Below are 27,496 nucleotides of genomic sequence, written 5' to 3' on the forward strand. Positions count from 1 at the left end.
TTGTACCATTCTGGGCCCCAGCTTCCACCAAATATCGGGACCCCAGCCCTGGAAACCAACCCCCAAATTCCTCTCCCTCCTCTAAGAAAAAGATAATTTATCTCCCACTTTGACTCTGTGGTCCCGCCCCTTCTCTTCTCTTGTCTAGACTTCCAAGTGCTGGCCTTCATCTCCCTGCAAGATGCGCCCCCCTCCAGCTCCCAGCCTTCATCTTCCGACTGTCACTGTCTCCTTCACAAGTAAGATCTGGATTTGTGATTAGTTAAGCTGACCACGAAAGGAGTTGAGGGGAGGCCTGGGAAGGGGAGCCTGAAATGCCCTGAGCCTTCAAATGGCAAACTGTGTCACCTTGCCATGATTCCTCATCAGCTCCTCGCCTTACCCTCCACACACCACTTAATCATTCTCTCAAGTTCCAAAGCGAATTAAAACTCGGAGACTAGGGACCAAGTCTTTCTGTCACACCCTTTCTCTTGCTTCCCTTGGGGATGAGGGTGGCCTGGAGGAACAATAGCTTCCCTTAGCCCCTTCTTCCTGCCTCAGGTTAGAAAAGGCAGTAGGGGAGGTGGCAAGCAGAGTGGAGGTGACAAAGACCCCTGCCCACACAGGCATTGGAAGGAAGAAGGAGGGGTTTCGTCAGAGTGGGCTGTTATTTTGGTGGTTGTGGTGGTGGTAGTGTCTCCAGAGAGGGGCAGCACCCCCTTTTTGCTGCCTTTCCAGGGAGAGCAGCAAGAGAAAGAAAGAGAGAGGCAAGCGAAATTCCTGAATGGATAGACAGATGCTACGTCATCGGAGCTGCATCCTCCACTCCACAAGAGGCTAGGAGCTGGGGGGAAAGAGGCAGTCCAGCCGCAGGGGCCACCCGAACAGTCTCTCCTCCTCACAGAAGCCTGGTAAGTGCCCATTCGGGTCCAGGGAGGATCCCAGCCCCCTCAGACATCTAGGCTGGGTGTGGGAAGAGATCCCCTAAAATCAGTCAGGACGCCCTAACCTTCCTACTTTACCTACTGGCTAATGGAGGCTGGTGCAAAATCATCACAGAAAGAAAAGGCTGATAAAAGATTTAGGGGGTCCCCAAAATGGATGAGGTGTGTGTATAGAGGTGGAGCTGGCAGCAGGGCTCTCACCTCCAGCCTCCTGGGCACCTATCGCTGAGCCCAAGGCAGTGGCTCTGCCCACCCGCCCCAGAGTGGCTCCTGGTTCCCCTCCTTCCCCCAGCCCATGCCGGCTGGAGACAGCTCACTAAGTTTGTCAATGGGATTGTAGGGGGGCTTTAGGGTCACGGTGCTACTGATCCTATTAATCTGCCCCTCCCTTCTCTCCACCAGACATGGCCAACATCTTAATGCTTGCACCAGAGGAGAGGCAGGAAGGAAACTGTAGTGGAGATGGGAAGGAAGGGGAAAAATGGTTCTGTATTTGGACTCCTGACCTTGTTTCCTCGATCTGGCTCTTATTCCTTTCTGACCTAGAGACTTCAGCTTTTAGGAGAGGACAAAGTCTGAGGGACTTGGGCATGGGGGGAAAGGAGCCAGATGTCCCCCCATGAAAGAAAGGTGGAGACCATAATTGGGAACAATCCAAAAACATTTTATAGGATTTAGATTAATTTAATCCCCCTTTCCCCCCCTTTTTCTATGGTATGAGCTGGCAGGTGGGAAAGGGGCTAAATGGAACCTAAAGGCAAGTGAGGTGTCGGAGAAAATGCTTAGGTTCTAGAAGGGGAGAGAACCCTACCCCAACCCTCTTCACACCCATCTAATGGAGGGGTTTTGTGTGTGTGTGTGTGTGTGTGTGTGTGTGTGTGTGTGTGTGTTTCCTACGGAAGGCCAGGAGATATAGAAAGAAGGCACTTTTCCTGCCCCTAGTCCCCCACCCACACTGTGCTTTCTGGGAGACAAGATTGGGGCCATTGTGGGGTAGTGGAGGCTGGAGCGGAGCAGACTATTCTTGGAACCCCAGAGGCCAGATTGCTGGGAGAGGCTAAGGCTGCCAGCCATCATACGTACACACACATGTTCCATGCCTGCTGGGCTGTGTTCTTCATCACCATGTTCCCCTAGGCATTGTGTATGCTTTGTTGGGGGGTGGCAGGGCAGAGATCAGTGATGAGGGGGATAACTGCCCCAGGGACCCCAGAACTCTCATTGATTAGGGTGGAGGGAAGAGCCATCCTTATGTCTGTTTTCTAGCGTGTCAGCAAATTGGTGTGGGGTGGGGGTAGCCCCTTCTTTAGTATGAAGATAATTTCAGACTGAGACATCCCTTTATGAAATGGATGGGCTGGCAGAGCTGAGGCTGGGAGTCAAGTGAGTATTTGTGAGTGTTAGAAGTGGGGAGGGGGCATTCAAAGCACCCCTCCTAGAAATCAGGCTTGGATGTAAGGCTTGTCCTTGCTCCCCAGCCCCCCTTTTTTCTGATTTCCTACATTTAGGTAGGTTATCTTCCTGACTTAAAAAAAATTAGTTGTGGAATTGAGTTTGAGATGGAAGAAGTCACCAGCATACCCAACCCACACACAAACACACACACATATACGTGTAAAAACACTCATCACAGTATTTTAGGAGCTAGGTCACCTGCAGTATACATGCCTCTCCCCCAAATCATAATTTAACCTGATAGCCAAATTCTGGAAAGATAAAACTATAAAGTACTGAGACTGGGTTCCTATCCAACACTAATGAAAAATAAATGCTTTGTCTTCACACCTTTTGTGTGTATGAAAAAGAGAGGGAAAAAATTGATCACTACAGGATCCTGAGAGATATACATGGATAGGTGATAGGTAGATAAGTCGCAACAGAGATGAGTGGAGAAAGCTAGAGAGATAACATGATTGAGAATATCGTAAATGTGTATAACATTTTACAGTTTACACTGCGTTAGATCTAGACAGACAAAAATATATCTCTAACCCTAGTTCCTTCATTCTATCCTAAGCATGCTCTCCCATAGACCCCAGGCAGCAGGAATCTGCAAGGAGATAATGTCCACTGGGCAGGAGATTACTTCCTTAGATTTAAGTCCAAGATCTCCACAGGCTGTTTGAACGGGGCCAAACTCCTGGGCCCAAAGGTTTTGGATGGAGATGGGAGAGGTTGTGAGGATAAGGCTGGGTTAGAGTTGCCCAGGCAAGATGGAGCTGACAGGCCCAGGCCGGAGGCCCTGCCTGCATGTCTAGGCTTTTCTCATTATCCCCCTGTGCAGCCTCAAGCCTGGCGATTGAAGAGGGGAACATAGACTTTGCAGGTCCTGAAGATGCAGGACTAGGAGAAAAGGAGTGGCTGAGAGAGTGATAGGAAGGTTGGGGGTTGTCAGGGAAGGAAGGCTGGACTTCTCAAAGGACTTTAACCTTTGCATTCTCCTCCTTGACAGGAGCTGGATATCCAAGAAGCAGCAGCCTCATTTGTTTTCTGGTGTCATCGTAGGTGGCCACTTATGCCTTTTGGGGTATTTATTTTCTTATTTATTGTTTCTGATGGTGGAGTGGGTGGGGGAGGAAAAGGAAAACTGGCCCTGTGTCACCTATGTTTTCTCCTGTTCTCTGTACCCCTCTACCCCACTCCCTGTCTCTTCCAGCTTTCAGCCCCTAATTTTGGTCTACTCCAATTGTAGAAAGACCTACATAGTCAATGATAGGTCACCCTGCTTCCAGTCCTGTGACAAAGAGGAAAGGCATTGGGGATACAGGGAACTCTTTCCCCTTCTCCCGTAGGCTCTTGAGGGCAGAGTTGGAGGCCAATTGACCTTGGGGGAGATGATTGGTTGGAGAAGGGAACAGAGATACTTGTACCTGGGTAACAGAGGTGAGAAAGAAGAGGAGTGTGGGTTATGGTGAATGGGAACCCAAGGAGCTTAAATAACTGTGAGTGGGTATGTATGCCAGGATATACAGCTGCAAGCATTGGGAGGTGGTACTGCTGGGAATATCTGTGGATTTGTTGTTGCATTGGTCTGAGTTGATAAGTTTGAGTATGTGTGCGCGGGCGCGCATGTATGTGTATGTGTGTGCGTGTGTGCGCGCGCGTGCATGTGTGTGCGTGTGCGTGTGCATGTGTGTATGTGTACGTGTGTGTGCACACGCGTGCGTGTGATGCGTAGCACCCTTGCACACTCACGCTTATGCCCCTTAAGGAGGCCATTTGCCGATGGTTGAGGGTCTTGCAGAAAGGACTCCTGGATGGTCTGGATGAACCAACCAACCCTCTACCATCTCTGCCACCTTGTTCTCACCCCCCCCCCGGACACATAAGGTTCTCAGGCAAGTGAGCAATGTGTGGGCTCAAGAATAGAACTGGGAGTAGGCAAGGAAGGCAATGCTTACACAGGCCCAAGGAATTCTCAAGCTGGCCCCTCAATAGGAGGAAAATACCACTCTCGTGGGGAAGAAGTGTGACATCCTTAGGGACGATATCCTCCAGATTATTTCTCCATACCTCCTACCTTTTCTGCCCACATGAATAGATATTATATATATATATATAGATAGATATATTTCACACAGCCTCAGTATTTTTTACTGCTAATTCTTGTTTTTGTCACTATCCCATAGACAATGCAGATTTCTATAGCAAAAAAATGTATGATATTGTTCATAATGATGCACTTATGAGACAAATAAATATCTGAATCCACCCTCTCCCAAATGCAGCTTTCATCTGTGTCTTCAAGGCAAATTAACCTGGTGACTGAAACAAAGAAAAAATATATGCTTTTTATTTAATTACCTGACTATTTCAAGAAAGTGCTTGACTGCCAAAATGTATTCTGGAACCTGAATTATAAAGATCCATCCAAGAGCTGCATCCAGAGAGCGTAATTCTGGCCATGTTTTTCTCTACTTGGGCCTTTCAGGCACACAGACAATAGGTGGGCATCAGGGCTATAAGGGATGGGGGTGGGGATGGGCACTGGCAAAACATGCGGGCTCCTAGGCTAATCAAGACACTTACAGTCTCACATCAGCACCAGGGCATCGATGTGCTCTCCCCACAGCCCCCTAGAAATCCCCTGGAAGACTCAGGGTGGGGTCTGCAGTCCACCGCTCTTCAGAACACTTCGGCTGACTGCGGTCTGCTGGAATCAGAGGACTCTACTCCAACTGAGACCTTCTCAGGGATGCTGAAGCTGGTGGGCCAAGCCCAAAGGGCACCTAATGCACCCATTTTACTCCAGCTGTTATACTGTTATAGGCCTGCTGTATCATATTAGTAGAAGGGTCTCCTCTGGTCAAAGGAGCTATCAAATAGTCACGAACACACAACACAATAGACATAACTCTCCCCTCCCCCTCCCCCACAGATCCCACAGAACACAACTTACCAAGACCCTCACTCGCCGTCCGTAATGCCCTCAATCTATCTGATGGCAAATGCAGACTTGCAGACACACTCACGGTACACAGATCTCTATTAATTGATCAATTACTAGGCACCCACTATGCTTTAGGCATAGTGTTAGTTACCATAGACAAGAATGTGTGTGAAATTGCCCCTTCTCTGGAGAGGCTGTCTCATTTGCCACCATCCAGGTAGTTTCTTTTTTGAAACTGGAACAATGGTATACAAACCAATCCCAGTTAACATGATGGTGGGGAGCTTTCTGCTTCCTTCATGACTGATAGCTCTTTCTCCATTGGAATAAAGACAGATGCCCTACTCACCTTTATCCTTGAGCAGGGGTGGTGGGAGACTGGGTTGTCAACCACACCCAGACAAAACCAAACAAAAAATTACTTCATCAGCAACCTTGACAGAAGTGGGGATTTTATGTGGGTAGTGCCAGGACAATTTAGACTAATCTCCATTTTCCTTTGTTGGGGGTCTCTCCTCCTTGTATTTGGACACTCTGTTTAGGCTGAACTACCTATGTAGAACCCAAAGCCTCATTAAGAGGCAGAGGGATCTTGCTCTTTATCAAGCCATTTGGAGAAACTTAGATATATTTTCAGAAGACATCTAAACATACCCATTTCCATCTTGACCTTGGTTTTTTAGGAAGTCCAGCTGGGTCTGAATTTGACCAATAGAGGTGGAGAGGGGGAGCCTCTGATGACAAAACAAAAACAAAAACAAAACAAAAAAAACCTTTCTGTTATCTCCCCACTCCAATAAAAATAAAAATACAGCAGTGGCTGAAAGAGAAAGGAGGTTCATGCTGATTCCAGTTGCCTCTTGCGGCACTGTTTGGTCAGCCCAGGCCAGGATAAGGGGTTGTGCTGATAAGCCTGGGCCCCACAGAGGGCAGAGGACTTGGTTGGAAATTAGTAACAGAGGAGAAAGGGGAGAGTTTTAGCTATAGCAGAACAGCTCACTCTTCCTCAATGGCCCCAGCCTCCCAGGTGCTGGTGAGGGGAGGGTAGATAGGGAGGAAGGTTTGCTTAAGGTGCTTTTAAGGGATCTCGTGGGAGGGCAAATGGGGAGATATTTGTAGGGGGAGTTGGTAGTATGTTTGGAGAAGCATAGGCCCTAGCTAGAATTGCTGGAATGTCTGGAGGGTATTGGGGATCCTAGAAATGGGTATGGCGTGGTTTCATGAGAAATCTTTGAGGGGATTTATAGTCACGGAGGGGAATGGCTGGAAAGCCTATAGATTTTCCGGGCCAGATGGGGTATGCATTTAGGGAATGCCTTTAGCAGCATACCAGGAGGTAGGTCTATCTGTGAGAATATTTGAGAGGGGTTCTGGGTTTTTTCATAACTCTACTGCAGAGACAGGGACCCCAATGCTGTGCTCCCCGAGTGCTTCATTCTAATCTGTAAGAGCACCTGGGAGGGGGCAGGAGGAAAGAAAACAGGGAGTGGACACTATCTCTGTCTCTTTCCTTCTCTCCTCATCATTGGCTGGTGTGTTCCCTGTACTGGAGGGTGAAAAAATTGACATTGTGGAAGCATCTAGAAAGCCTTTCCCTTGGGTAAGGGCCTTGAGACCCTATGGCAACTGACAGAAGGAAAAAGCTATGCCAAGCCCAGCCCTGCGAGCACCCTGAGACCTGGGAAATTAGATTGTTTTCTTCTGCCCCATATTATCATCCTGGTAGGGAAACACCCGGCTCCCAGGCTTTATCTTATTCCAAACTGCCTCCCACCGAGCAGTCATGTTGCCAACATCAGTGGAAGCGATTATTCATTCTCCAATCTTTGGGGGACGCACCAAATTAAACCCACTGCCCACAGGCTTGCATCTAACCAAGAACAGCTTTCAGGCTTGGCTTTGTCCTGGGCTGTGCAGACAGGCAGATAAAACAATCCGATGGGGACTGATGACAAAACTGGTCATCCCCTGGTGCATGCCCCTGGTGGCCTAGTGTTCAGAGACCAATGGTTATAGGAGCTGGCCCAGGTTAATCTGGCTGACAGGCTCCAGGTATCTGAGTCATAGTTTTTTTTTAGTAAGGCAGTGGAGAGTAGAGTGGGTAGAAGGGTGGCTTGGGACCAGGAATTCGAGCTGCTCCCTGGCAGACCTCAGGTAGGGGCCCACAGCTCGTTCTTACAGCTCTACTGGGCAGCGGGATTTGGATCCTGCCTGCCGCCTAGAATATACCTCTCAAGGTTGAGACCAGGCATTATTCAGCCCTGATTCCCAGCGCAGAGAGGCTGAGCCAGGAATGTCGCGCTGTGCCAGATAAGGAGCCAGGTCGGCAAAGTCTCAGAAGGGCGATCCTCCTCCCATAACCCCAGCTCTCCAGACACACCTGGAGTTGGACCTTGGGCTAGAGGTCGGAGTCTCACCATGCTGGGGAAGGGTAAGAAGGCGCTAACAAGGGTCTCTATGGCTGGATGAAAATCTGTGGGTCTTGCCCTGGCTGATGCCAGCTGGAATCCTCACCCCAGCCTTCCCTACCTGGAACTTTGGTGCTGCGAACACATTCAAGAGATATTCCAGTTTCTGCAAGGCAGAAAAGGGGGCTCAGCACCGCTCAACACCCGCATCTCCCTGTAGGAATCCTAAACTTCAGAATCTTTCCCTCATTGTTTTGGGTTGAAAACCAGCAAGACAGGTTCCTGCCCATTCTAAAAGGTTAAGATCACAGTCTGCTAAGGATCAGAACCCAAGAAGCACAAAGAATATTCTGATGGCAGGAGGCAGGTAGGAGTAGAGTCTGCAGTCATCTGGTTCTTTCTGAGGGGGTTTCACCCGGCTTCTTTTCTATCTTTGTGCCCTGGTGTTGGTGCAGCATACCTAGGGCCAAAATGGAAAATGTAGAACCTACAAAATGAGTGAGGTTGGAGATCAAAACCACAAATGGCAATGGATTGGAGGTGGCAGGCGGGTCTCGGGGTGAGTGAGGCAGCAGGAGGCTGAGAATCAGCACAGAGACGTAGTAGTCCCCCCATCCCCATTCTCCGGGGGGGAAGGGCGCCCCAATTGCGCTCCCCGGCCGGCCGGGGAAGGGGGAGGGGCGGGGCCGGTGGGGAACGAGCCGGTGACGTCAGACGCGGTAGAGCCAATCAGAGGATGGCCTGGGGAGGGAGTGTGAAAGGATGAATGAAAAGTCCGGAGCCGGAGCGCGCCCGGGCCAGAGCCGCGGCAGAGGCAGAGGAGGGAGCGAGGAGGTGAGACTCGCTCCACCCTGCTCGCCTAGGCTCAGCGGAGGCTAAGAGCACGGCGGGCTCCTCTGTCCGGCGTCCGCTGAGCCCCGACATCTGGGACTCAGGGCCCTGGCGCTCCAGGGGCGGGAACTGGCAGGGAGGACCGCGCGGGAGAGCACGGATGGGCACCCTGGGCTCGATGTAAGTGGCCTGGCCAGCATGGGGCACGAGGTGGGCGAGCGCCTCGGAATCCGGCGTGCCTGCGCGTTCGCCACGAGGGGCCGGCCGAGCCCCCACCCTCTTCGGGGCTGCGGTTTCCCTTTCCTGATCGCACCCCCTACCCACCCCTAGGGCACCGCTCGCCTCGAACCCCCGGCCATTTTCACAACCCTGGGTGATCTCTGGTCCTCTTTGCACAAAGCCATTTCTCCGGGGCTCTGCAGGGCCTGGGACTCTGGTCACCTGCCCGGTCGCCCTCTGCTTTCCTCTCCTCCGCCCTTCTCGTGGGTACTCTCCCGGATCTCTTCCCGGGTGGGGTCTCTGCCGTTTCCTTCTCTCCTCGAGAGACTCGCTTGGGAGTCTCTGGGTCGCCCCCACCCTCCCCCCACAGCCTTTCCCCTCTCTTTGGGTCGCCGGGATTTCCCTGCTTCCTGTTAGGGCATCTCCGGGGTTTTTACCTCCTGGGTTTGGCTGCCCATTTCCCCTTTTAGTCGGCCTCTTGGATCCAGCTCTTTCCCCGACACGGGCTCCGCTTCGCTTCCACCGCCCTTCTGAGTTGGCGACGTGGCCGGGCCGGAGCCGCGGCTCCCCATTTCCATCCCGCGCCAGGCTCGGGCTCCGCCGAAGGCAGGGCTCTGGCTGTCGGATGCGCCCTCGATCTTCCGGAGGAGGGCAGTGGAGAAACGGCGAGCCTGGGGAGGCCTCTGCCTGGGTCCCTGCGGTCTTCCCGGGTGGCACGAAAAGCCCGCGCGTCCCTTCCACCTGGGACCAGCGGAACTCTTGCTCCTGGCCCGAATGAGAGAGCGGGAAATGGGGTACCAGAAGCTTTTTGGGTCTGGGTCGGGGTCAACTCCTGGACTTCGACGCCACCGGTCATTGTGTCCTTTCCACGCCTTTTTCGGTCTCTGTCGTGTCTGTATCCCGGTGTCTGAGGTTTTTGTTGTTGTTTTGTCTCGGACTTCATTTCACTCTTCACTCTCCCCTCCAACTCCACTCGTGTCCCTTCCCTCCTACTCCCGCTGGCGGGCGACCAGGAAGCTAAGGAGGTGCTGGCGGCGGCGGCGGCCGGGAGGCTGCGTGGAAGAGGCGGCGACAGCAGCCAGGAGGCGGGGTTGGTTGTTATCTTTGGTTATCTAGCTGTATGAGTGGTGTGAAGTCTTCATAAAGCTAGATAACCGAAAGTAAAAATAACCCCATACACTGCGCAGAGGGGCCCGGAGGAGGGGGAGGCTTGAGCGAGGGGCTAGAACCGCGAGGACTGACCAGCACCAGAGGACACAAGAGGAGGACAGAGACTTCACTGGTTCGGGCGACATTTCACCCCCCAGCACCCCAGTCGGCAAAGGTAGGAGTCACAGTCCCATTTCACTTTAGCCAGGTGCCATGTTTTTCCCCCAGCAGAGTTGGAGGGGAGCAAGGAAGCCTCATTGTGGTGCCCTCTGGTGGTCCCCGCTCAGGATGGGGCCTTTTCTGGCAGTCTGGGTCACTGATTGGGAAACTGATCCAAGGGAGCAATCAGTTGAAATCTAGCTGCAGAGTTATTTCAGCTTTTTCCCAGTCTGGGTTCTGAGGCAGTGGAGTGCAGAGCAATCTCGGTTCCATTCGCATTCGCCTTCCTCCTTCCGCCCCAGGACCTGAGGCCAATCTCTTTGAAAGATCCTTATGCTGCTCTGTCATTACTGACCAGAGGGGCTGAGTTGGGGCTTTTTAGGACACCTAACCTTTCCACCCCATCTTCACTCTTGGAAATCATCTCCAAGAACAAATGGCCTCGAGAAGCTCTGAGGATCTCAAACACAAAGGAATGTGTAGCTTAGTATCTATGCTGCCCAGAGAAAGCAAAGAATTAGATTAATCAAGGACTTTTCTAAAAGAATCTATTTATCTGGCTTGACCTAAATATTCTAAGCGAAAGAGTGTTTAGGTGCAGTTGAAAGGAGTATAGTCTAGAGTCACTTTGTGGAATAGAAGTCAACGTAGCCAAAGCTAGAAGTAGCCCCCTCTGCATTTACTGCAGCTCCGCATCCCATACGCCTGCACCTGACTTTCCAGGACACGGGGCAGGAAGGAGTAATAAGGGGGTGGAAGAACTGGACAAAATGACCTTGACTGACTCCAGTTTCCTGTGTAAATTTAACATTTCCTCCCAGGACCTGATTTTATAGCTAGAAGATAATGATTCAATTATATATTATGTGGGAGAAATATCAGAGAATCCAAACTCAAAAAAATTGTGCTTCAGGGAGCCTAGAATACATATGTCTTCTTCCTTTAGCGATTTAGAGGAAGGCGAGATTAGTAGCTTCTTACTTTCTCAGCCATTTGGATTTGGGTTTTCTGGGGGAGGGGCAGGTGGAGACTGGATTAGGGAGAAAGGGAGCAGGTTTTAGGCGAGGACTAATCATTCCTAACACTACTTCCTGGGCACTAGGCCTGCATCCCTTTCTTTGCTCTTTCAACATTGTGAGATAGTTGTTATTAACCCCATTTTACCAATGAGAAACCACGGACTCAAATGAGTTGCTAATGTTACTCAGTGGTTTCCAACCCAGTGCCCCAACGCTTTTTCTTACTTTCTTTTTTTTTTTTTTTTTTTTTTTTTTTTTTTGAGATGGAGTTTCACTCTGTCACCACGCTGGAGTGCAGTGATGTGATCTCAGCTCACTGCAACCTCCCCCTCCTGGGTTCAAACAATTCTCCTACCTCAGCCTCCCCAGTAGCTGTGACTACAGGCACGCACCACCATGCCCAGCTAATTTGTATGTATTTTTTTTTAGTAGAGACAGAGTTTCACCATGTTGGCCAGTATGATCTTGATCTCTTGATCTGCCCGCCTTGGCCTCCCAAAATGCTGGGTTTACAGGCGTGAGCCACTGTGCCTGGCCTAACCCAACCCAGTGCTTTTTCTACTGCACTTGCCTGTGGGAACAACTGGAGAGAGATTGGGCAGGGAGGGTAAGACGGGGTTGAGCTAAGATTGGAGGACATGGGGCACAGGAGGGGGAAGGCGCACCAAGAGAAAAGCCCTGCCTGTGAGCAGGGGCTGGGAGCTGGGATGAGAGAAGCAGCGCCAAGAAAGATAGGATTCCTTTAAAAACAAACAAACAACAACAACAAAAACCTTTCATGTAGCTTGTTGGAAATGTGAATTTGGGATCCACTGAGGCTCATTCACATGAGACTTAGAACCTGTATCAGTAACCACGATGGGTTTACATCATTATTGTTGTCTCCTGAGGTAGCGCATTTGAGCTACCTCAGGATATCCAAAGGAGAATAGAGGGAACTGGGGGGCTGAGAACTGATGCCCTACAAAACCAGCACCTCAGTGGAAAGGAGGAATAGAGCCCTGGAGGGATGTGGGGGTGAGGGTTTGTGTCTGCCTTATGTGAACATATGGTGTGTGCGTGTGGGTGTGTGGGTGGGGTTGTCAGGAGAGTGATGGGTGACTGTGTTTGTGAGCTGTGTGTGTCTGCTTTATGAGGGTGAGAAACTGAGTGGTGTGTGACCTGGTGTGAGGTCGGATGTGTGTGCTTCCATGGTGGGTGGGAAGCTCGGTCGTGACATTAAGGACACCTGGAGGAACAGACACTCTTGGATTTGGAAGGAGGTTACCAAATGCAGACATCACAGTGACACTGCTGAGTTCTCCCCACCCGCTCTGTACCAGATCGCATCTCCTCCAACTGAACCCCACAGGGGAACTGTGGGACGGGAGTGCAGGGAAGCCATGTTAAAAGGGGCTCAGAAAGCCCTAACCAGAGTTACCAGTTAGGAAATTTCCTCTCTTGTATAATCACACCTCTGCCTGTGTCTAAGAATTTTCAGTTCTATTCTTTAGATACTGCTACATTACTATTTTTACTGGAAACCAAATTCTAAGCTGACTTCTTTATTCATTTCTCTCCTCAGTCCCTCATTTTAATACCCTCCTATTGAATTCTAGGTCCAGGAAGCCAAAGGCAATTTTCTCTCAAATATTTGACCCAAGTGTTGCATTATCAGCCACACCCTCACTCTGGGACAAATTCTCCTCCCACCCAATTCCAGGCATGGAAAGTGTTTTGTTGATAAGTTCTTACAGTCACAGGAATCATCCTAGTCAGCAAACCGTGGGAGAGACAGAAATAGAAACAGCAAATCTGACCAAACCAAGGTTCATGTTTGGATGTTTTCATTTATCAAGCACGCAAATCTCTGAGCCTCAATTCTGATATTTGTATAATGAGAATAAGAAACCCTTAGGATTATTGTGTGCAGAAAATGAAGAATTCTATATAAAAGATCGTATACTGTTATGACACTCATGGCTAAAGAGTAATTCTTAGATTGCAGAAAGATTAAAGGCTACAGTTTGGAAAGACTGATAGCATATGATTGGTTTCAGAACGTAAAAAGGGAAGCTCTCGGGCGTGTTCCTGACTGAGGATCTCATAACATTTAACTTGAGGAACTTCCTCCTTTTCCAGCTTTGGGAGTCAAGGTGAGACTCCCGGGGACCTAGGTAGGAAGTATCTGAAGACTTGGGAGAGGAAGCACAGCCCTTGGGAAGTCTGATAAAGGGAAGAGGTTGCAGTCCACGTGGCAGAATGGCCATTGTTTTCTTTCTCCTTAATGGATATTAAGACTTATTGGTAAGAGCACTTAGGATGGGTAAACTGACTTACATAGATAAATACAGCATGTGTAAATGATAATTTCAAGTTTATGCCATTAAGCTCCTGGATTCTAAGTAACTAAAAACACAGTTTATTAAATTAAAGGACAAGTTAGGTAGTGGCTATAATTAACAAATCCTATAAACCTGCCTATCAGCATGCAGACTTGTCTTCATAATTGAGTGACTTTAAGAAGGGATGTCTTCTCTGCCTTCGCCTCACAAACCAACATCCCCCCAGTCCCCAATGCGATTCCTGAGGTTGGTAACCCACCAGAGACACACAGGCCCCTATGTCTGAAAGTCCTTCTTGAGGTCTGCATGTTCAAGGTTTGAAAGTTGGAATCTGGTTATTTATTTTTTCACCTTCCTTCAAATCACTGGAGGGAAGGAGCAGACAAAACTATAAAAGCATTCTTGGGGCTTTGAGGAGAATGAGGAGCAGAGTTATGGAAGGAAGGGTGGGTGGGTGCGTATTTAGATGGGATAAGGAGAAAAGGGGAACCCCCTCCTTGCCACCCAGGCTCTCCCAGGGCCGAAGTGACACCCCCTCCTCCTCCTGCCCTAATCCCCCCATTAAGGCAGCTCTGAGTTTGTTATGACAGCGGCTGAAGGCTGCTGAATTGCTGTTTGCTGTGTCTGCTAATTGGGCTGAAGGGTTGGAGTCTGGACACTGAAAGGGACCATTGTTGCTGTTTACCTTCCACAGCCGCCTCCCTGGGGACCCTCTGGGTAAAGGGGAGCAGCAGCACCCCCTTAGGGTCATTGCACCCATTTCCTGCACAAGGGACTGCAGTAGGGAGACAGTTTGTCTCATTGCCTTAGGGTGGGTTTGAGCTTCTACAGCACAGAGGAGACAAGCCAACACCTGAGCCAGTCTCATCTCCAGGCCAGGCCTAGGGGCCATCCAGGAGCTCCCAGGAGAGAGGAGTTACATGCTTGTCGTTCTCCTCCCTATTCATTCCCTTCTTCTTTAAGGATCTTTGCTTTGCCTCTTCCTCCAGCTAATCAGACTTCATCCCTGCACCTTTTCTGACCTGCTTTCTTCTAGATCAGTGATTCTCAACTTGGTTATGCACTGAATCACCTGGGGAGCTTTTTTAAAAATGTTGATGTTTGGGCCCAGCCCTAGACCCATGAAATCAGAGTATGAGGAAATGATGCCTAGGCATCATTATTATTTAATGTGCACCTGAAGTTATGAACCACTGATGCAGACTCACCTCTCCACCTGGGAAACACACACACACGTATGCATGTACCCACATGCCTGTGTAGGTGGAACAGACTGTGCACACACAAACATGCCCCGGCCTTTCCCCACCTTTCCTCCCAAACTCCTGATATCTATAATACTATCAGACAGGTTGTATATCTTTTTAATTATTATTTCTAAATTCCTTGTAGGAGCCTTAGAATTTAGAATGGAATTTAGAGATCTGTACTTTATCTCCCACCTCAATCTGAGCTCTTCCCCAAGGGAAGGGACTATGATTCCACCTCCCTGTGGATGCCCAAATAGGATCTAGAGGAAGAACACGCTAACTTATCAGAGATTCGATGACTTTTGTGCTTTTCCTTCCTCAAAGTAATATTGACGATTTGGAGGTCTTCAGAGAGGAGAAACTTTCTTCAGGTTTCATCTTTCTTTCCCTTTTCTTACTGTTTCCAAATGTTTTTGCTTCTTCTCTTCCCTTTAGCTTCTCACCTGGGGCGGGTGGGTGCTCCAACTCCCGCCCACCCTCCTTCCTCCTTGTGGACGACAGAGCCACATCCAGCACCACGGACAGCTCCCGGGCGGTGAGTGAGATGGCTGTGCTGACCCCCTTTGAGAGGGTTAGGAGGGACCCTCCTATCTGTACAGTCAGCTATCAAAGACTCTAAATTTTTGAATCTGTGGGATTTGTTTGCAGTCAGCCGTGGAGTCTCAGGGAGAGGCAAAGGCTGAGGGAAGTTGGCATTCTGTCTCTGGGCAATTGGGTTTGTCTTCATGTTTGGAAGTCTGAATGAGAAGGGCTGCTCCAGTAGTAGGAAGAATGAAAGTTATATTTCAAGAATGATTTAACCTAGGTCATGTAAGATACGGAGGGCATAGATCTGGTAGAGCTGAAATGAGCCTTAGATATCATCATTCCTATATTCCTCATTTCACAGATCCCATGGGAGTAGAAGAGGTGTGATCAGGTTGCCCAGCTGGTTAGCAGAAATGCCAAGATCCAGGCTCCTGAATTTCAGCCTGGCCCTTTCTATCTGTCTGATACCTCCTTTAGGAGTCTTTCTGCCTCGGTTGGGTGGAGCGGGGCTGTTGCTGGTTGGGGGAGTTTGCAGGTTGCCCCTGTTCCACAGGATGCATGACTGGGCATGTGAGGTGTTCAAGAAAGCCAGGAAAAGGTGGAACAGACTGCTACCTCTGTCTGAAGTGGTTTGGAGGGAAGGCCTCAGGGACAGGGCATACCTAGCAGTAGCTGGCAAGCCCATGGGAGAAAAGGCAAGGGGGCAACCATCTGCCAGGACACAGAGGCCAGTGGATGGCCACAAGTAGTCTCCAGAGGCCAGTGGGAGTCACGCAAACTGGAACGGGGCCTGGGAAAGGCCCTTCTGTGTGCCCAGGCCTGCTCCCCCAACACCGTGAGCCTACAAACAAAGGGACCATTCTCTCTAGGATTTGATGCTGCCATCTCCGGCTGGCAGTGCCAGGTGGTGGGGGCATCGGGGGTGTCAATCCATTATCCCCCCCAACTCCTAGGTCCTCTGGGGCTGGATGTTGGGGAGGTGGGTGTTCCATGCTATGTTGCCATGGCAACCTCCCCCCCATTCTCAAAGTACAAAGAGAGACAGTTTTCACCCCCACCCCCAGAAAGAACCTGGGTCTGGCTGGGAATCTTCCCCTGAGAATCCTCCTTTCTGATACACAAGCCATGGCATGCATAAGCGTCACCCTCTTTTCAGCACTGGAAGCTGAGGGTTCTGCCATCGCCAGGCCACATAGGCAAGGAAGCTGGTGCATGCAGTGTCTCTGGGCAAGGTAATGCAAGTGAGCACCAGCCCCTTATACTTAACCCCCTCTCTTCCCAAGCTCGCCTGCCCCTCACCTACCACAGCCAAGGACATCCCAGGACTTCTCAGCTGAAGCCATGGGGCTTTGACCTTCTACTCTTTCCCAGAAGTGAGGGACACCCGGCTACCTCCAGCAAACCTCCAGGCTGTGGGAACAGAGAAGAGGAGGGGGCCATTCCTGTCACCCTCCATCTGCACCCTCCGCCATTACTCATTAGGCATTCTGCCCCCTCCTTCCGCTCGTTAAGCCTGATTTGCATACATTTGCATAATACAGTTCATTTGCATTCCAGGAGGCTCATGGTAGAAGCCAGGAAAAAAGGGGAGGGGGGCTGGAGAAGAGAAAAAAAGGGAGAGATTTTGTTTTCATCAAAGTGTTGGGGGAGGGACTAGGGGGAGGTGGCAGGAAGAGGACAGAAATAAAAACTTACACTACTTTCTTTCTTTCTGCCCTCCCTCCCTGAGCTGGACTCAAATGCCAAAGAGAGATGCCAAGGGGCCAGCTTTTCTGTCCTTTTTTGTCTTGCTTCCTCCGGCCTTGGCTCCCCAGCCTGGCCCCCCACCTTGTTGGGCTGAGGCTTCGGAAAGAAAGAGGCAGGGGTAGGAGGCAAAGCTGTGGGAACGGAAGTGGAGGGTGAGGGAGGCCGCCATCTTAGGTAACTGGCGCCTGTAAGATGGCTGCCTGACCAGGTGTGCACTGAAAGCCTGCTCTGGTTAGTGGACATGGAAGAGACTGAGGCCCTAAGAAGGACTTCCTGGCTGACCAGAAATACTGTTGAATCTTCCTGCTAATGGAATTGGGAAGAGAGGATGGAGAGAGAAGGAAGGAGGGAAAGACCAGGAATGGCGGCCCCCAGAAAAGATGTAAGGTTGAGCACAGGAGCAGGGGTGGTAGAGAGGCCTCAGCACGTGGCTTAGTTCCCAGAGGACTTAGAGGACTGTGAGTAATAAGAAAAGTACTGGAGGAATCAGAATGGGGAATATCAGCAGGAGGAGTGAGAGGGTAGGATGTGGCCAGGCAGTATCATTTGCCAGTTTGAGGGTCTCTCTGGGGCCTGTGAAAGGTGACTGTGTACTTGAGGAAATGCTCCACCTTCTCTCCTCAGCCCAGCACTCTGGTTTCCATCTTTATAACTCTGGTAAAACTGCACCCTTTCAGAGGCCACTCATAGCCTCCTCAACAAAGACCTCTGGCCCTTCCCAAGCCCAGTCCTCCTTGACCTATGGAAAATTTTATGCTATTTTCTCAGTCTTTTCCTTTGACCTTCGGTTATTCTGTTATATCCATGATCATCTGTTCTTGGTTCCATTCATTCAGTCCTCCAGATGGACCAGTTCCTTAACTAGAAGTGGTCCCCAGGTTCTGCTGGTAGCGCTTTGTTTTCTCTTCCTTCTCACTCTTCTCACCACTTTTATCACTTCAGCCATCACTTGAAGTTATAAATTCTCCCTCCTTTCTTTTTTTTCTTTTTTTCTCTCTTTCTTTCTTTCTTTTTTTTTCTTTTTGAGGCAGAGTCTTGCTCTGTCACCCAGGCTGGAGTGCAATGGTGCAATCTCAGCTCACTGCAACCTCTGCCTCCCAGGTGCAGGCGATTCTTCTGCCTCAGCCTCCTGAGTAGCTGGAATTACAGGCACGTGCCACCACACCAGGCTAATTTTTGTATTTTTAGTAGAGACAGGGTTTCACCATGTTGGCCAGGCTGGTCTTGAACTCCTACCTCAGGTGATCCACCCTCTCTGGCCTCCCAGGGTGCTTTTTTTTTTTTTTGAGACGGAGTCTGGCTCTGTCACCCAGGCTGGAGTGCAGTGGCGCGATCTCGGCTCACTGCAAGCTCCGCCTCCCGGGTTTACGCCATTCTCCTGCCTCAGCTTCCCGAGTAGCTGGGACTACAGGTGCCCGCCACCTCGCCCGGCTAGTTTTTTGTATTTTTTAGTAGAGACGGGGTTTCACCGTGTTAGCCAGGATGGTCTCGATCTCCTGACCTCGTGATCCGCCCGTCTCGGCCTCCCAAAGTGCTGGGATTACAGGCTTGAGCCACCGCGCCCGGCCTCTCCCTCGTTTCTTTAGTCTTGACCTGTTTTTTTTTTTTTTTTTTTGAGATGGAGTCTCGCTCTGTCACCTAGGCTGGAATGCAGTGGCGCAATCTCGGCTCACTGCAACCCTCCTGGGTTCAAGCGATTCTCCTGCCTCAGCCTCCTGAGTAGCTGGGACTACAGGTGTGTGCCATCATTCCCAGCTAATTTTTTGTATTTTTAGTAGAGACGGGGTTTCACAGTGTTAGCCAGGATCATCTCAATCACTTGACCTTGTGATCCACCCACCTCGGCCTCCCAAAGTGCTGGGATTACAGGGGTGAGCCACCGCGCCCAGCCTAGTCTTGACCTCTTTTAAAGTCTGGATTGACACCCCCAACTGCCAACTACCACCTGTGGTCCTGCCATTTGTCCCCAGTTCAAGGATTAGAACCGTATATCTGCTTGGCCAAGCCTGGATCACATGCCTAGGCTCTAGCTGCAAGGAGGGCCCAGAGACTACCTGTGTTTTTAGTTTCTGTAGTGGCATAGAAGTACCACTTCCCACCAAAACCCGGGAGGTGGGCCATTCCCCAGGCAGTTTGGATGCTCCCTCCACATTGTGCTTCTGCTGCCCTACCTCTGTCGGTGGCCTCATTAAAATCCTAGGCCCCCAGGTTCAACTCCTGAACATTTTCCTGGACTTGTCCCCACATCCAAATCAGCCACATCAAAGCCCATCACTTCTTCCTGTGTAGCACCTCTCTCATCCATACCCTTCCCTCTGGTACCCCTGCCTCCATGTCAGGGCATTCATTCAGGAGGCACTGAGGGTCTCCTTTGTGAGAGGAGCTATGCTCAAGGGGAGCATGGAATACAACGCTGCTCTGAGGAACTGGCAGTCTACTGGGTGAGGCAGACACACAAATGATTAGGAGACAGTCTGTAAAGCATTGTCCTGCAGACCTGTGGGGAGCACAGGAAGGCTTCCTGGAGGATGCCAAGGAATAAGCGATACGAGATAAAACAGGCATTTGGCAGTCTACTGAATCTGGGGAGGTGAATGGTGGACAGTCCACAGCATTCAAGAAGGCAGAGAGGTAAGGAAGAGCAGGGTATGTTTGGACACTAGCATGACCATCGCGGGGAGTCTGCTGGGAGGAGAAGGGAAACAGAGGTAGGAGTTCCTCTGTAAAGCGCCTTATGTGCTATACCAGGGAGGCTGGGGCAGTTAGCTGATAGCCTCAGAGGTGCCAGGTGTAGGGCGTGGCTGGAGAGCAACACATAACCACTCCTAGGAGGGATGGGGACTCCTGCATCTGGTTGTCCACTGAGCCCAGCCAGACACTTAACTGACTCTCAGCTAGTTCCAAACAAATGAAGGACATATGAAAGACCTGGAAGCCACTTGAGGAAGGGATGTCTCTATGACCCACCTTCAGAATCCCTCCTTCCCCCTGCACATGGCGGGGCAGCAAGCTTATGGAAGCTTTCTGGGGAGAGATGTGGAGAAGAGGAGATTGGTGTCCCTCAGCACAGTGAGCACCCTGAGGTCAGGGCAGGGGATGGGCTGCTGGGGTTTGGGGGACAGGGATACTGGCTCTGACTTTGTGGCACAACAAGCTGGTCTCTGAGCTCTCTTACAAGAAAGAAAGAAAGGAAGAGAGGGAGGGAGAGAGGGTGGGCGCAGTGGCCCAAGCCTGTAATCTCAGCACTTTGGGAGGCCAAGACATGTGGATCGCCTGAGGTCAGGAGTTCGAGACCAGCCTGGCCAACACGGTGAAACCTTGTCTCTACTAAAAATACAAAAATTAGCTGGGCATGGTGGCCCATGCCTGTAATCCCAGCTATTTGGGAGGCTGAGGCAGGAGAATCATTTGAACCTGGGAGGCAGAGGTTGCAGTGAGCTGAAATCGCACCACTGCACTCCAGTCTGGGCAGCAGAGCAAGACTCTGTCTCAAAAAAAAAAAAAGGTTCAGTGGTCAGGGCTGTGTGGCTCAGGGGGCTGCAGCAAAGCAGCAGAGAAGGAGCTCAGTCCCGGAACCGTCCTGAGGGAGGGAGTTAGGGGTAAGGTAGTAGCCAGGGCCAAGGCTCCGAGGGAATTCTTCCTCAAGAAAGGGGATGAGAGGCTGGAGAGGCAGATGGGAAGATGGTGAGGCTGCTGCTGGCCGCTGGGCGGAATGTAAGTGGGAGTGCCCACCACCACCCATCCCCCAGGCCCAGCTTGTGCACAAAGACTTCTCTGTGAGTGGCCATGGAAGTGGCCCTGTCAGGTGAGGGGGCTTAACTCCCAGGGAGTGGAGTGGAATGGGGCTGGAGGAAGGGAGGGCTGAGAGGTGGCCTCAGGCTTTAACCAGGTCTGGGCAGGAAGGAGAGAGAAGCTGAGACCAGGCCGGGGTCTCACAGTGAGGCCGTCCATGGTCTGGTCCAGCTGTCCCCAGGATGGGCTCCTCTCCATCATCCAACCAAGGCCCCAGGGCCCCAGCACCAAGGCGCTGACCTGCCCCTGCCTTCTCCCCATGTCTTCCCAGCTATAACTCCTGATCCTGCCAGGCCTCTCCAGCCTTCCTTCCCCTCCTTATACATGCTGTCTCCTGACGCTCTTGGGACTGATCCCGCTTGGGACTGGCCCTGCTTGGGACTGACCCTGCTTGAGCGTCTCTCATCTTCCCAGCGTGGGGTCTCCCTCCAGCTCCTGCACAGTGCTCCCGCTTCTGGGAGGGCTGTGTTGAGAGGATGGAAAGACAAGATGGACCATAGCTAAAAAGGAGTCCCAAAGCTACCCTAGTCTCCACACCCACTCTTGCCTTCCCTGGGAGAGGCTCCTCTCCTGGCCTGGCCTCAGTGTCACTTACTGCTAATCAGCAATGTGTAGAGACCTTTCTCCCATCCCCCCACCTCCAAGACCTTGTTGGGCACACTGGATTTTACTGGGTTTTTTTTTTTTTTTTTTTTTTTTGGAGATGGAGTCTTGCTCTGTCACCCAGGCTGGAGTGCAGTGGCACGATCTCAGCTCACTGCAACCTCCCCCTCCCAGGTTCAAGCGATTCTCCTGCCTCAGCCTCCAGAGTAGCTGGGATTACAGGTGCCTGCTACCACACCCGGCTAATTTTTGTAGTTTTAGTAGAGACAGGGTTTCTCCATGTTGACTAGGCTGGTCTCGAACTCCTAACCTCAAGTGATCTGCCCACTTTGACCTCCCAAAGTGCTGGGATTACAGGTGTGAGCCACTGTGCCCGGCCTGCACTGGCCCTTCTAGTGAATGTTTGGGTTCAGGGTGCATGAAGCAGCAGAATGCTGGTGGACACCACCTCAGCTTGCAGGCTGCTCTGGGTTTGATAGTCAGTGGGGCTCTGTCCACAGGAAGGACAGCAAAAGAAGGAGCTTTTGGTTTTTGACTCTGAAATTGGACAGGCTGGTCAGGATACAAATTCTGGCTTCCCCCACTTACCAGCTGGGTGACCTTAGGCAAGTCCCTTCATGTCTTTGGACCCTAACTGCCTTCCTTGGTTATCCTGAAGATCAAACAGGATGATGGGAATGAGTGTTTTCTAAGGCTGTGTGCAGATGTTTAGTGTTAAATGCTAAGTGCAGAGGGACGCAGTTATGGGGCCATTGAGATAGGTGGGGGCAATCAAGGAACGGGGGTTGTGAGGGCCATGGATCATCGGGTGCAGTCCATCACGGAGGCCTGACTGAGAAATGTGGCTGGGCTCCGTGGCTGGGGCTTTCGTGGTCTGAAGGAGGTGAGCATCTTGCTGAGGCTGTTTCGAGAGGGACCCGTTGTTAACAATTAGGTGGTGAACTCCATGATGGCAGCTTCTTTTATCCACTGGCCAGGTGCGAATGCTGCCCAACATACCAGGAGGAGGGGACAGGTAGGGTGCAGCTCAGCCACATTGCCCCTAACCTGCCCTGCTCCCTCCCTGCAGCCCTCATCTCCTTGTCCTCCAGGCAGCACAAGCCATTGTGGAATCTCCACCGGGTGTACAGAACGGTGCCTGTGCATCCTGCTGCTCAGGACCTCTCAAGTCGATGTGATGGCTCCTCAGCATCATCAGGAGTGAGCATAATTCAGACCTATTTAGATCCATCAGCCTATGGGCCAGGGGGACCTTCAGCAGGACAGTCTTTTGTCTCCAAGCAGTCATTCCTTGTTATACAAGCAAGAGTCAGGAGGAGGAATGGTTTTGGCATCATCCCCCACAGACAGCAATGGGGCCTTTAGGCCTGGAGGGAAGGACCAGGCTGAGGCTGGCATATGGAGGTTGAGCCCTGGGCACGGGGCATCAGCTTCACCCGGCTGGGGATGCCTTCTGCTGGGTTTGTCCATCTGGCACCAGCTGGCTTCCCAGCACCGCCCCCACAACCAACCAGACTCCTTCTTCTGCTGTTGCCATGACAATTGGCTGCCATATTGTACCTCAGAGCACTAGCTCCTATCTGGATTTTCCTGTGGGGTTCCTAGAGGGTGGGAGATGGGTCTCCAGGGATTTATCCCTTTCTTCTGATATCCATCCAATAAAAATTCATAATAACATGATTTTTTAAAATAGTCTAAGTGGAGGATTACTATGTGTCAGGCTCTGTGCCAGACACTACATGTTATTTAATGTGGCTAAGAAAGAATTAATGAGATAGAATTCAAGAGGTTCCCATCCAGTTTCCTGCTACTACGACAGACTTTTTCTCTCTCCAACCAGGAAATTCCATGATCTTGCTTATTCCTGTCTTGGGAAGTCCTTCTCCATGTCTAACCAAGATCTATACGGCTATAGCACCAACTCTTTGGTTCTTGGCTTGGCATGGCTGAGTTGAGAGGTAAGGAAGGAATGCCACCTAGCTTTAGTGACTTCATAAAGGTTCCTGGGCCAAGTGTGGTGGCTCATGCCTGTAATCCCAGCACTTTGAGAGGCCGAGGTGGGCGGATCACGAGGTCAGGAGATCGAGACCATCCTGGCTAACACGGTGAAACCCCATCTCTACTAAAAATACAAAAAATTAGCCGGGCATGGTGGCGGGCGCCTGTAGTCCCAGCTACTCGGAGGCTGAGGCAGGAGAATGGTGTGAACCCGGGAGACGGAGCTTGCAGTGAGCCGAGATCGCGCCACTGCACTCCAGCCTGGGTGACAAAGCGAGACTCTGTCTCAAAAAAAAAAAAAAAAGGGTTCCTGGACTCCAGCTATTAGAATTGGGAAACTGAGACTTGCCTAGCTTGGTGAGAGGTCTGAGTGCCCCTTAAAGTCTTGGGAGCCCCCACCCAAACCTTCTGTTTACAGAAGAGGAGTAAATGCCACATAATGCTTTGAAATTCCCCCTCTGTGCCCCCATCAGCACCCCAGAAAGAGTCAGGAGCCGGAGACCATGGAATAGCAATAGTCTCCCAGGCCCTCTGGGCTCCCCCTTTGGAAGCCAGTCTCCCAGCTCCTGCCTTGCGGGGAACGTTCCAACAGGGCCTCAGATCCTGGGATAGTGAGAGTTCCCTCCTTCTGGACCCCAACTGGAAGGCAGAGAATGGTCACTTTGACCTCGAGGGGCATCTATAAGGGGCACTAAGCAGAGGCTAGCTTTGCTGAGGGAATCCTGAATGAGGAGCAGGTGGAGAGAAAAAGGAGGCCATTCTCAACTGAGGAAGGGTGGGCTGGGAGGGAGGGGCTGGGGATAATTTATGATATCATTGTTCCCCCACCCCACTTACTTCCCAGCTACTGTACCGTTGCTAGGAGAGCTTGGCTCTGTCTGGGGCTGGGAGGGTGTAACAGGCGGGAGGCTGTTCCATCTGCACTCCTCCTTCCCCACCCAGGGGAGGGCACCGCATGGAGCTGCATCCACCACCCCTTCCCAGGCCCTGACAGACACCAGTCTCTTCTGTCGTTCCCCCAAATCTAGCCACTCAAGGAATAGCAGGACTCCCAGGCGGGCTAAGGATCCAGAGCAAGGAATGGGCAAGGGAGTATGGAAGGAGAGACACTGGCAGACTTAGAGGGGCACTCAGGAACAGCTGGCCCACCTCGAGACCTGGGAGCCAGCCCGGGCCAGGAAGAGGGCCAGAGGGAGTCAGGGAAACAGTCCTGGCAGAGCCCAGGTTTGGAGAAGACAGAGTCCTTACATTTGAGGGGTTCCTGATGCGATGGGCAAGGCGGACCTCTCATCCCCACTCCTCCACACTGTCAAGATCCAGGTTGGAGAGCTGGCAAAGGTAGGGGAAGGAGGAGCTGGGGCAGGGAGGAGGGAGGTGAGCTGGGAGAGGCTGAGGAGAGTCTAGGAAGAAGAAAGGCCGCACTGGTCTAAGTGGAGCTGGGCCATGCCTGGCCATGGCTGAGATCCCCTCCTCTTTCTGAAATTCTCTTCTCAGATCTTAAGGCTCTTGGAGAAGTCAAGGGAGGTGAACTTTGGGGGTTTCCAAAGCTGCTGGCTCCCAACCCTGGATGGGGCAGGAAAGGAAGGCTGTGCCCACAGCTGTGCCTGACACCTGATTCCTGCGCAGCCCCTACTGGGTTTATTTGCCTTTCCTGGACATAGCTTCCCTACCCCAGAAAGGAAGGAGCTGACCCTGATTTGTGCCCATTTGGTTGTGCAAGCCCCTCCGTAGCCATTATCTCAGCTAATCTTCCCAACAGCCCTGAAAACCAGGTGATACTGTCCCCACTTTATGAAGGACGAATCAAAGCCTCAGGAAGGCTAAGACACTTTCCCAGAGTCACAGGACTGGTAAGTTGGGCTGGGCTTCAAGTGGGGCTTCGTAGACCCCAAAGCATATGTCCCCTTCCCCCGCTGTGCTGACTTCTGAAACACAAATGGAGGGACTGAGAGAAGAGAGGACCAGATAGGTGGAATTCTTGGCATGTTCTCAGTAGGCGTAAAGTCTGAGAGATGATAAACATCTTGCAGGTTGAAGACAGGATTGGGGAAGAGGCCATGGGAGCTGTGGAAGTGACCAAAAGTCTACTGGGCTGGTCCTTAGCCCAAGTGCAGCCTGCTCCCTGCCTTCCTGAAAAAAGTCCCCTGGGCTCCCTGCCTAATCTCTCCTGTTCTTGGGATCTGAGTTTCCGCCTTAGGCATTTCCCTCATCCCCCCATTGCCTTGGATAGAGCACCTGGAAGAGGTGCCTAGACTCAAGCCACTGTCATGGCGGATCCCTTTGTGATGACCCCTTCCCTAGCTCCTCACCTTGGCTGATGGACGTGAGCTCCTTCCAAGACCGCTGGAAGTTTGTCCTCTGCCTTCTCCTAAAGTCTCCATCCAAAGAGTAGTTTTTGGCCGGGCATGGTGGCTCACGCCTGTAATTCCAACACTTTGGGAGGCCGAGGCGGGTGGATCACTTGAGGTCAGGAGTTCGAGACCAGCCTGGCCAGCACGGCAAAACCCCGTCTCTAATTTAGCCGGGTATGGTGGCATGCGCCTGTAATCCCAGCTACTCAGAGGGTGAGGTATAAGAATTGCTTGAACCTGGGAGGCAGAGGCTGCAGTGAGCCAAGATCATGCCACTGCACTCCAGCCTGGGTGACAGAATGAGACTCCATCTCAAAAAAAAAAAAAGTATTTTTCTTTACGCTTGACAATTTTCTTTTCAGACCAAAAAGAAGAATGTACTTCATCCAGTTGGACTGGATTCCCTCTGAGAAGCCTTCCCAATTGACTAAAAGATGAGGCTAGGCTCTAGCAAGTTGAAGTGGAGAACCAGCTCCTTCAAGAAACTTTCAGCAGAATGGAAGTGGGGAGGACCCAGATTCCAGCCCAGGCAGCCCGTTGTACCTTGAGCCATCTGGGATAAGACTTTGACCCATGACTCCCATATCCACAACCTGTCCATCCTGGCCCTTCCCAGTTTATCCTGTGTCATTTGAACTGGGATTCCCACATCCTCTGAGATGGAAGTCCCATCTCAAGTCTTCAATAAAGACTCTTGAATATTGAATCACATTAATAGTGGTTGTGGATATACCTGGACAGGGTTGGAAGGGGAGGGGCTGCAAGAGAGGGGGCAATACTGGGCTCCCTCCAACAGAGATCGGTGATACAGAAGCCAACCTTGCAACAGAAGTGGGGGAGCCTCTAATACCAGAACTCCTACCTGGTAGGGTGTGGGGCAGTGAGTGAACATCTTGGCTCCTTCCACCGCCCTCAGCCACCCCAAGGCCAGAACTCCATCCATGATCCGGTCAGTCCCAAGTCCAAGTCATGGGCTAATGCTTCCAGCCAAGGAAGCACCTAGGTGCCATACTAGGGACCAAGAGAATGGGAGAGGGTCGTGACGCTCCCCCACAGTGCCTGTGTAGGAGGTTACTGGGTGGCCTTCTGTCTCCTCCACAAAAGGACTCTCATAAATGTCCTCCTGGGTTTGAACAGACCACATAGAGGGAGCACCCCTCCCCCAAAAGGGTCTTCCATTCCTGCTTCTTCTCTGTCCACCCTCAGTGGAAACATAAGGGAATGAATATGATTATTAAGAGGGATTCAGATTAGACAGCAGGTAGGACTTCCCAACAATAACAAGGCCTGAGGGGGAACTTGAGGGGGCAGAAAAGCCATAGCAAAAAACTAGGACTGTGCTCTTGACCCCATTTTCTCCATAACACATCTGTATCCAACATGTTCCCCTAAAAGGCCCCTTCTCATCTCTAAAGAGCCTTGCTGGATGATGTTAGCAGAGCCCAGACTGGCAGCACCATTTAAGCTCTCCATCACCTTCCAGAAAATCCTCCCTCCCTTCCATAATCCCTCCATGGAACTATGAATCCTGGAAATTGTCTAAATGAAAAAGCTTAAGATAACACACATGACACAATTCTAACAGCACAAAAGGGAAATTACATCTCCTTCCTACCCGTGTCCCCAGCCACCCACCTCCTCTCCCAAGAGGCAACAACTGGTACCTATGTCCTTCTCGGGCTACTCCATAGACATCCAAGCACATGTGTATAAATTCCTCCTTTCCATTTAAACACTGACTGCAGCCTTTTTAGCTCTTCTAGACCAGGACTTCTAGCCCGAGGTCAATCTGGATCTCAGGGG

The 27,496-nt window shown here is 51.2% G+C and overlaps 1 protein-coding gene and 1 long non-coding RNA gene across 9 annotated transcripts; both read left to right on the plus strand.

The window, feature by feature from the left end:
- On the plus strand, positions 1–26,404 carry LOC105498052 (protein CROC-4-like). 8 transcript variants are annotated; one of them, XR_011616018.1, is made up of 8 exons: positions 9–239; positions 721–893; positions 3,379–3,453; positions 15,111–15,210; positions 22,436–22,544; positions 23,185–23,302; positions 24,837–25,192; positions 26,056–26,404. XR_011616018.1 is itself a non-coding variant. In XM_071083608.1 (7 exons), exons 1-7 carry the CDS (start codon positions 182–184, stop codon positions 23,194–23,196), a joined length of 618 nt encoding a protein of 205 aa, XP_070939709.1. In that variant the 5' UTR covers positions 12–181; the 3' UTR covers positions 23,197–23,302. The 8 variants fall into 8 exon arrangements, 5 of the variants coding, with proteins under 5 accessions (XP_070939717.1, XP_070939712.1, XP_070939709.1 ...); XR_011616019.1 differs by lacking the exon at positions 24,837–25,192 and adding an exon at positions 3,719–3,809 and having other exon boundaries at positions 13–239; XM_071083608.1 differs by lacking the exons at positions 24,837–25,192; positions 26,056–26,404 and adding an exon at positions 3,719–3,809 and having other exon boundaries at positions 12–239.
- On the plus strand, positions 24,607–25,191 carry LOC112429496 (uncharacterized). The gene is made up of 2 exons (XR_011616042.1): positions 24,607–24,680; positions 25,102–25,191. It is a non-coding gene; the product is annotated as an uncharacterized lncRNA (long non-coding RNA).
- Positions 26,405–27,496: the final 1,092 nt, after the last annotated feature.

The sequence above is a fragment of the Macaca nemestrina genome, chromosome 1 (genome assembly GCF_043159975.1).
Source record: "Macaca nemestrina isolate mMacNem1 chromosome 1, mMacNem.hap1, whole genome shotgun sequence".
In the NCBI taxonomy this organism is placed as follows: Eukaryota; Metazoa; Chordata; class Mammalia; order Primates; family Cercopithecidae; genus Macaca; species Macaca nemestrina.